The sequence below is a fragment of the Bactrocera latifrons genome, unplaced genomic scaffold (assembly GCF_001853355.1).
Source record: "Bactrocera latifrons isolate USDA-ARS-PBARC rearing strain unplaced genomic scaffold, ASM185335v1 scaffold_301, whole genome shotgun sequence".
NCBI classification, from domain to species: domain Eukaryota; kingdom Metazoa; phylum Arthropoda; class Insecta; order Diptera; family Tephritidae; genus Bactrocera; species Bactrocera latifrons.
The window spans coordinates 49452-58804 of NW_017536642.1; the positions used below are offsets into that span (position 1 = coordinate 49452).

Consider the following 9353-nt stretch of genomic DNA (forward strand, 5'->3'; position numbering starts at 1 on the left):
GTATCTGCAATACGACCCCTCTTGGGTGCCTGGAAACACATCTATCAAGTTTCATCAATATATCTAAATTTTTATTCAAGTTACCGCTTATACCGCTTAATACTTTTCCTAGCCTTTTTGACTCTTATAAATTAATCACATCAATTATTCCCAAGTCTTAATTTGAACAAAAATAAACCTACTATTTTACACATTTAATTATTTTATTTTATATTACACTTCTCTATTACAAATATTTGGTAGGCCACTTTCAAGAACGTATTATTCTAATCATCATCATCAAATAAAAAATAGTCTGTAACATCTTCGCTTTTAGTAGTGGGATCATTGTTTTGAATGGAGCTGAAATCTGATGGTAACAATTCGGCAGCACCCAATTCTGTTGGTGGATACATCACTATTTTAGGTATCACCGGAGGCTTCACAAACACTCTAGTCAAGTTAAGGGCGCGCTGTTGATCACGTAAACTTTTATAAAGCTCTGGAAAGCTCTTTTCAAATTGCACACGTACTTTCAGGAAATGATCCAGAATACTGGGTGTGAGTATGTTGTTTGTGTAACCACGCGAGTTCCGTTTTAAGCGTTTGCTATTTAAATATGGTTCATAACTTCCACCACCCACATAGAGAGGATAGTGCAAGTCATACGATTTGTGATTCCATGGATCGCTTTCATATAATGGTACAGACTGTAACTCCATAAAAGGTGTTAAGATATTCGGACTGAAGCTGAAAATCGACCCTACATTTTCAGGATCCATAGAATATGAACTTTCTGGATTAACACTAGAGCTGATCAACGTGATTTTGAATGAGTTTTGGAGATGGAGATATGTGATGATCATTGGCCGCATTTATGGGGTGAGCATGAAATGATAGATTTAAGAGAAATTTCAAAAATGAGCAATGGTTGTAATGGAATTCTACATGCAGTAAGAAAACTTAATCAAAATAAAACAATTAAAAACAGTTATTAAAGTATTATTTTACAGACCTTGAAATTTGAGATATAATTATTATAGGTCCTTATTTATCTATATAACTTATGTATAATCAATATAATTTATGTTAATATATGACTTCTGCTTTGTCACTGTTCAGCGATACTACTTTGTTCCACCTTTGTCGCTATAGCATTTTCTACTTTCTGCTTTCGTCGGGAACGCATTCGTTTTGTTCGTGCCCTAGAAGTGGTAGCAACTTGACCGGGGCTCGCGGTCGTAGTCGCCGGTTCAATTGGCATAACCACAAATGAGAGCTGTGCGGGCTTACCGTTAGTCGTATTCTCAGTTCTTGGGTTTAAATCGTAGAGTAAACTTAACAGTTCCACCACTTTAGCCTTATTTTCTTCGGCTGTATTGCTTAATGAGGATCGTAGCTGCGACATTGCGTTAAATTTTATCGGTACGATCACAGGTGCAGAGCCACTATGCTTTCTRGCACTACTACTCTTGAATTTACCACGCATGGCATATGGGCCGAGTGTAACTTCCTCAGAGTTTTGCTTTAAATGTCTCAACTCATCGTTCACAACATGCACATGCTCTTTAATTGAGTAATTCAGATCTGGTAATTTTTTTCCAAATGCTTTACCCTTACTCTTATTTGACAATTTTTTACTTTTCCGGTCCTTATCATGCACCGGGATATTTGGCGGAGTATAGCGTTTAAAATACTGTTCGTTAGTTTCCTTCGAAACTCTATTATTTTTTTCCTGATCGTATTCGCCGCTTTCCATAGCTAAAGCCAGTTTTCCGCTGTTCAAATACTGCCAATGATGCGACTTAGTCAGGTACTTGGACTCATACCCTTTGGCCTCCATTTCCCGTAACCACTCTTCGAATTGGTCATCATACCTACATCGTTTGGAGTTCGAGTTTGAAGCCGAGACTGCTGGTTTTGAAGGCATCCTCGTCGCTTCATCCTTCTGTAGACTCTCGTAAGAATGCAATGCCTTGATATTCGACTTTATGTTGCCCAAAATTCGATCTCGACACTTGTCACAGCACGTTTGCAACTGTTGCTTAATAAGCTCTAACACGGTTCTGAGCTCACTTTCAGATGTTTGCGTTTCACTCACATTTGAAACGTTTCTGTGCTGCAGATTTACGGAATCGACAATAGCCGGCTTAAAACTTTTATTTTCTACGGATTTCACATGATCCTGTTTTCTTTTCGGAGTTTCACATTCTTGTAGTTGGATTCGTTGCATTTGGGGTTGAACGTTAACTGGTTCACGATTAGCACTGTCGATGATCTTATAATTGTTGCGCCGGCTGTGTTGATCAGCTACATAAGGGGTAGGTTGTGAAAATACCTGCAAATGTGTAGGAACGTGATTCAAAATAGGCATTTGGACGCCATCGTAATACGCTTCATTGTTATGTCCCTCAATGGTGGTCGCGTCTTCACCGCCAGCGTTGATCTCCATTGGCGCTTTATTAGCCTCCTCTAAAGCAGCCCGAATGGAAGCGACATTGTAACGCATCAGAGCTTCCGCCGGATCTTCATCCGGGTTCAACGTAATCTCTTTTAATGAGTCCTTATACGTTTTACGTAACGTATTTAATGAATTTGCGTCAATCGCTTGCAGCGTGCCGTAATTAGCGCTCCGTTTATGCCTTATACAATCTCCTTTATATGTTTTACCTTTAGCTAAAATACTATTTAGTTTTAACTTACAATCTAACCTTGTTAACTTTGAAGAAGTTGTGGTTGGCGAGTTTGTAGACGTTGTTGTGGTAGATTTTGGCTTATCACTAATCGAAGATGTTTCTGTCTGCGATGTTGGTTGGTTTTGATTAATGTTTTCAGTGGCTAATGACGTTTCCTGGTTTGTTGTTGTACTCGACACAACTGTGGTATTAACGGGATTGCGGTCTGTGTCGGACATCATTTTCTGAAATGCGTCACCTGTTAATGACATGAAATTTGCACGGAAACCAAAAACAAAATTTTGATGAGCATGAGTGAAGTAATTAGTAACTAAATGATAAATGATATAAAATGAATATGATCTATCTACTATCACTATAAGACACATTAGGGATATGAAACTAGTCTATTCATAAAGTTATTCTCAAGATATGTGGGATTTTCAATATCTACATGTATGTATGAAATCGAGACGATGGCAGTTAATAATTAATTAATATCTCTTCTTAAAGATATTTATCTTGAGTTTGAGCCAGCTAAAGTATAGAAGTGAAAATAATGTAGTCGAATTAGATCGTTAGCCTTATTTAACGGATATATTTTGTTTCGCTAAGCCATTAATACGGCAATAGCATCTGTATAACTGAAACAGGCTTGGACTTTTATTAACAATCTTTCATGTTGGTACAAGTAAGGCGGATCGTCAGACACTTTTAAATAGCGATCCCACTTTTGAGTGAACATTTTTAGTCGCTTCTTGTTTTCTGATAGTATCAAGTGCCGGCTTTAGAAAATGAAGTCCAAAAACAGCCAAGAATTGTTTAAACGCCAATTATAGATAAACAATTTATATATTTCAGGTCTAGAATCACTGACCTATCCGTTTATATTTTTGCCCAATACACACAACGATATATTGAACCTTTTCTCAATACAAAAACAAGCGAAAACGCTGACGGTGTTAACAAATATTGAAATGATGGTATTTCGATTTTGGATATTCAAAAGTCCATGATTTAAGCAAACTACGAATGCACGACAATAATATAAGAAACACTACAGATATAATAATCGCAATTACTTAATGATTAAAATTGCTCACCATTTGTGAGTGCTCCTGGAGCATTGCTCTTATTTCATCATCTCCAACAGCAGTTCTGTAAGATCCGCTACTGTAGCTTCCTCCGGCACTTGCACCGTAGTTTCCATAACTTGGGGCATTTCCAGCATAGGCGTTAAGCGTACCATAACTTCCACTAACACCGCTACCATAACTCGCACCATAGCTGGGTTTGCTGCTTGAGCCATAGCCTGAACTATAAGTTGATGGACGGCCACCAGCATTGTAATAGTAATTAATAATTGTCGGTCTCAAGCCAGAATGTTTTTGTTTTTTTCCTTTATTATGGCCTCCACCCAGTCCAAACATATCGAATTCATCAAAAACGGAGCCGCCTGATCGATCAAATGAGTCAGTGGGGAARAGAGTAATATTGTCGCGTAATATACCAAATAGATTACCTTTAAAGCGAGCTTTTCCAGCATTCTCAGACATTTGTGGCGTAGCCTCACCGACTAGGTTTTGTTCTTCAGTTTGCCGTTGCATATCCGGCGACATTTGTTGCAACATCATTTGCGGCATTACCTCAATCTGAGGTTGTTGCGATATCATAGGCGTATGCTGCATTAGCATAGGCAGCTCCTGCATCGCTACCCGAGGATTTTGCATCATCATCGGTATTTGCTGTGCTACCGTCCGGGGCTCTTGCATCGTCCTTGACAWCTGCCGCATTTCCATTGGAGCTTCTTGGGCTACCATATGTGGTTGTTGCATCATTGGCATCGGCATCTGTTGTATCTCCATTGGAACCTGTTGTGCTACCATTTGAGGCATCTGCTGTTGTTGCATCATTGTAATCGGCAATTGTTGAATCTCCATTGGAACTTGTTGTGCTACAATCTGAGGCATCTGCTGTTGTTCCATAATTGGCATCGGCATCTGTTGAATCTGCATTGGCGCTTGCTGTGCTACCATCTGAGGCATCTGCTGTTGTTGCATCATTGACATCGGCATTTGTTGTATCTCCATTGGAACTTGTTGTGCTACCATCTGAGGCATCTGCTGTTGTTGCATCATTGGCATCGGTATCTGTTGAATCTGCATTGGCGCTTGCTGTGCTACCATCTGGGGCTCTTGAATTTGTTCCATAGGTGTTTGCTGTGCTACCATCCGGGGCTCTTGCATCGTCCTTGACATCTGTCGCATCTCAATTGGAGCTTGAGAGACTGACATATGTGGTTGTTGCATTATTGGCATCGGTATATGTTGCATCTCCTTTGGAGCTTGCTGCGCTACCATCTGAGGTATCTGCTGTTGTTGCATCATTGGCATCGGCATCTGTTGTAATTCCATTGGAGCTTGCTTCGCTAACATTTGAGGTACTTCAGGTTGTTGCATCATTGGCAACGGCATCTGCTGCATCATCATAGGCTGCTGTATTGCCACTTGCGGCAGTGGCTCCGCCCACATTTGTCTCATTTGCATTAACTTGGGATCCTGTTTAAAAGCTWTTTCATCTGATTCCCGATTTTCTTCATCCATCCACTGTCTATTCATCGGTGTGTTTGCATCTGATGGCCACTTACGTTCTGTAGTTTTGGAAGTATCTCCGGAAGATTGATTATCATCTAATTCCGCATCGCTTGATGGCTTCTTACTCTCTGGAGATTCCAACATTCGAATTCCATTATCATTTGCCATGCGATATGCATAGGCCATCAAGCGCACAATCTCATCTCTTGACATTTGTCGTGGAGCCATCGTTGACTTAGAGGTTTGGCGTTTGATATTTMCACCACTTGGTGTATATATGGGCGCCTTTCCAACTTCTTTGCGATTCGCAATCGCGGCTCTATGCAAAAGCTTTTTAACATAATCGTCATTCAAAGCTTTCTCAATGTCAGAGCGGGTTATTTTATGAATTGGTATCTTACTCAACATACTGGTATGTGTGTTAGCATTAGCATCATCTTTAAAACTCTGTGACTGTGAGCCCAATGACGCCGCACGCATTTCCTTAGCTTGACGTTCTATGTCCTGTAGGAGCTTTAATTCGGTCATAACTTGGCGTTGAAACGCTTGCAACTTTGTTTGCAGTTGCTTTTCTTCGGCATTTTTCGCTTTAGATGTGTTGGGTTCTTTCATTTCAAGGTCATGAACGTTTTCAGATGAATCAGCGGGAATGCGGAACCACAAAATTGGTAATTTCTTATGTAGAAAAGCTTTTTGCAAGGCCGATGTCATTTTCAATTCATCCAGATTCACATTCTCTTGCATTTTCTGGTCATGTTCAGCTATAGAAATGGCATCCGGTTTGACACGAACTTCAGATATCTGTGAAGCCGCTGGTTCTGCATCTGATGCAGATGTGGAGGGATCCAACGATTGCAGTGGACGAAGATTAAATAAGCTGCCTCCTTGGCTCAGCATTTGGTTGCTCGTATCTATGACAGACTGAAAGTTGGGTAGTTGAAATCCACCTGAAGCTGCATCGGCATTAGCTTGTTGAAAGGCCTGACCCAGCATTTGTGTACCTGCGTCCAAAGCTGATTGAAAATTTGGTAGCTGGAAAACAGAACTTGTATCACTATTTGGTTGTTGCAAAGCCTGACCCAATAATTGAGTTCCTGCATCCAAGGCTGACTGGAAATTTGGAATTTGGAATCCTGTAGGCGCTTGTGATGCAGCACTGCCTGCAGAAGAAGCGGTTTCACCTTCCGCTTCTGGCAATGCTGAACCTACCGAAGGATCGGCGGATGGTAGTGCCTGCCCTAACATTGGAAGCTGTGACAGATCTAAACCGGGGAACGGTTGAAACGTTTGCGATAAAAGTTGACCCATCGTCTGAGAGAAATCTTGCGGCACAAATTGCTGAAACAATTGCCCAGCATTCTGCTGTAACAATTGATTGGGATTCTGTTGTTGCATTTGTTCCAATGACTGCGCTAACATCTGCCCAAAGTCAGCTTGACCGAATTGAGCCAAGAACTGACTAAACATATCATTTTGCCGAATTGTTCGTGCAGCTTCCTGGTGGGCTGCTCTCATCGCAGCATTAGGATTACGGTCTTCAGCTAATACCAAAACAACCTTTGAATCGGCTGGCATCTCATCGCTCGCTGCAGCTCCTAATTTATGTGTTGAACCCAATAACGAGGGCGCACCAAAAAGAGACGTGGCAGGGAACAAGTTACCCATTAGTAATAAGGAGTTCAACGCCGGAAACATTGCACTAAATAAATTTAATGGTGTTGGCAAGATAGACTGTCCTAAGACCGGTGTAAACAAAGACTGGCCTACGATCTGTGAAGTAGAAGGCGATTTCGTCGCATAAATTTATTGCAATAAAAGCACATTTCAAACCTGGCCTGCACCGCGTTCATCTTCGTCCTTTTCGGTTGTGAGGTCTGCAGGTGGAGTCAAGTCGATTGTGTCCTCATCTTGAGACGTTTCCGCTGCTGCAGTTGTTGATTTGCTTTGGGACGATGCATTTGAGGACACCGATAAAGCCAGCAAAAATGCCAGCACCGCAAAATGTTTACACTAGAATTAGGATATGCAATAATTTACGAACAAAAAATAATGCATTCTACATATTTTTTTTTTTTCATTCATACCCAAAACATGGCTCCAATGCATTTACGATCGCTCGGTCGCGTTTAAAACTTGAAAACACAATTCTATTAAATATCCTTTTATCCTGTAGTAATAAATATCCTTTTAGTTTTGTCTCACTTGTATCACTTGCTTAATAAACCGTTTGTATTGCACTAGATACCTCACACTAGACACCGGCACACGCTCGCCAACGCGTTCAACTTCTGACTAACCGTAATCGCTTGGTCCGCATGCACAAATAGATTTTTTGCGATCAAATAAATTGCAGACGTCGAATATTTTATTCTGACATTATTATTGTAAAAGCGAAAAAATGGGAAGTGGTTTCGCCAACGTTTTGTATTTTATTTCGTTATGTTATTTTCTTTTTGCGCCCAATTTCAGCCAAACGGCAGGCAGCTGAAACTGCATAAAACACAGTAAAAACAATAGTGAAGGTTCTGAAATCGTTGAGTAAAGGCCAAATTGCACGCACCAAATAAGAAAGCCGTCCAAATATCTGTCTGTACGTATGTTTTTTTGTATGCAATTCCGTGCTTTCTTCAAAAATAAAAGTTTTATGCATCAATACATGCACACACACACACATAAGTGCATACGAGTGTATTCGGCCACTGACAAAATTATTACAATAATCGTAAGCAAATGGCAATAATAATTTTTTGCACAGTAAGCGAGAGTTAGACCAACATACATGTGTACATTTTGCCATAAATTAACCGACATGTATGTATGGATATGTGTGGTATATATGAGTATAGCGCATCACCACATATAGTGGGAAAACTACATACAYWTGTACATASMRGAGTTACTCTGTCTGATTCTGTCAGTTYGGTTCATGTACACGAAGCGCACCGTTTGTMTTCAAATCAGCGATAAAGAACAAATTTGAATCACTRGCGATCAGCTTATACCTGATTTGTTTATGAACGTTCGCATCAGCAGAAAATACCCGAAGTGATGCAAACTCATGCTTCAATGATTGAAATGATCAATCTATTCAAATACATATGTTTGTATATACATGTATGTATGTATGTATCAGAGAGCTTCAACGAGTATGATAAAATCAGAGCAAACAGTCGTRCCAAAAACACAATCAAATCAATTCAGTTCAGCATAGACAACATTGTTAATCAATTCGAGTAGCCGCCAGCGTCAACTGATCTGATSCAACACGAACAATCTGTTCTTCGGCAATCACGATCGAGTAAACGGTATGGCTGKCTTCGGTTCCAATCGTATTATGACAGTTCATAGCGTTACGAAGATTGTTTGAATTGATGTGAAACTTTGGGTACACGGCTAATCGAATTGATTAACAATGTTGTTTATGCTGAACTGAATTGAAAACAAGTCTTTTGTAGTTGAGAGAGCCAAGCAAATGCAACTTTTCCCTTTGAATATTTCTAATGCATATTTAATTTGGAAAAAATACTTAGCTCTTCGTACAAAAATGTTCAGAAAATGAATTAAAAATTGTTGATTTTTTCTCGGCATTTTCATTATTGTAGCACTTCAATTGTCGAAGACTACGGCTGTGGCAGGTTAAACTCCTATTTGTCCAAAAAAAATCCTGACATTCAAAACATATGTATATTGTGATAAAAAAGCACCCGGAAATTGTAATTAAATTCTCCGGGGAAATTATATTACAAAAAATGTAATTTGCTAAGTTGGTAAGACTGTCCTTAATTACTATGCCAAACATGAGAGCGATCTGTCGACCAGTTTGCTTAAAGTAGCTGATTAAGTCGGTAGGAACAAAGAATTTGTCACTAGCTTTGTATTTTTAAACAAATTTAAACGAGTGGTCCTCGTACTGGACGACCTTCAACCTCTTCAACTGATGAAGTGTATTTCCTGCACAGGGCATGCAAATTGTCAGGCAAGTGATAGAAAGATAGCAAAAGAGAGCTCGACATCTCTCGCGAGTCCGTTCCAATGATTTTGAAAAGTTAGTCTCTTTAAACATGCAACGGTCGAATTCCGATTCCACGTTCATGGGTTACGTTAC

The 9353-nt window shown here is 39.8% G+C and overlaps 2 protein-coding genes across 2 annotated transcripts; both read right to left on the reverse strand.

The window, feature by feature from the left end:
- Nucleotides 1-260: 260 nt before the first annotated feature.
- LOC108970603 (defective chorion-1 protein, FC125 isoform) lies at nt 261-6371 on the reverse strand. Its single transcript, XM_018936082.1, has 4 exons — nt 4177-6371; nt 3758-4110; nt 2691-2899; nt 261-792 (listed from the first exon to the last, which is right to left on the reverse strand). Exons 1-4 carry the CDS (start codon nt 6239-6241, stop codon nt 267-269), a joined length of 3153 nt encoding a protein of 1050 aa, XP_018791627.1. The 5' UTR covers nt 6242-6371; the 3' UTR covers nt 261-266.
- LOC108970601 (defective chorion-1 protein-like) lies at nt 6303-7457 on the reverse strand. The gene is made up of 4 exons (XM_018936079.1): nt 7333-7457; nt 7079-7258; nt 6430-7018; nt 6303-6358 (listed from the first exon to the last, which is right to left on the reverse strand). The coding sequence occupies exons 1-4, from the start codon at nt 7339-7341 to the stop codon at nt 6303-6305; spliced, it is 834 nt and encodes a 277-aa protein (XP_018791624.1). The 5' UTR covers nt 7342-7457.
- Nucleotides 7458-9353: the final 1896 nt, after the last annotated feature.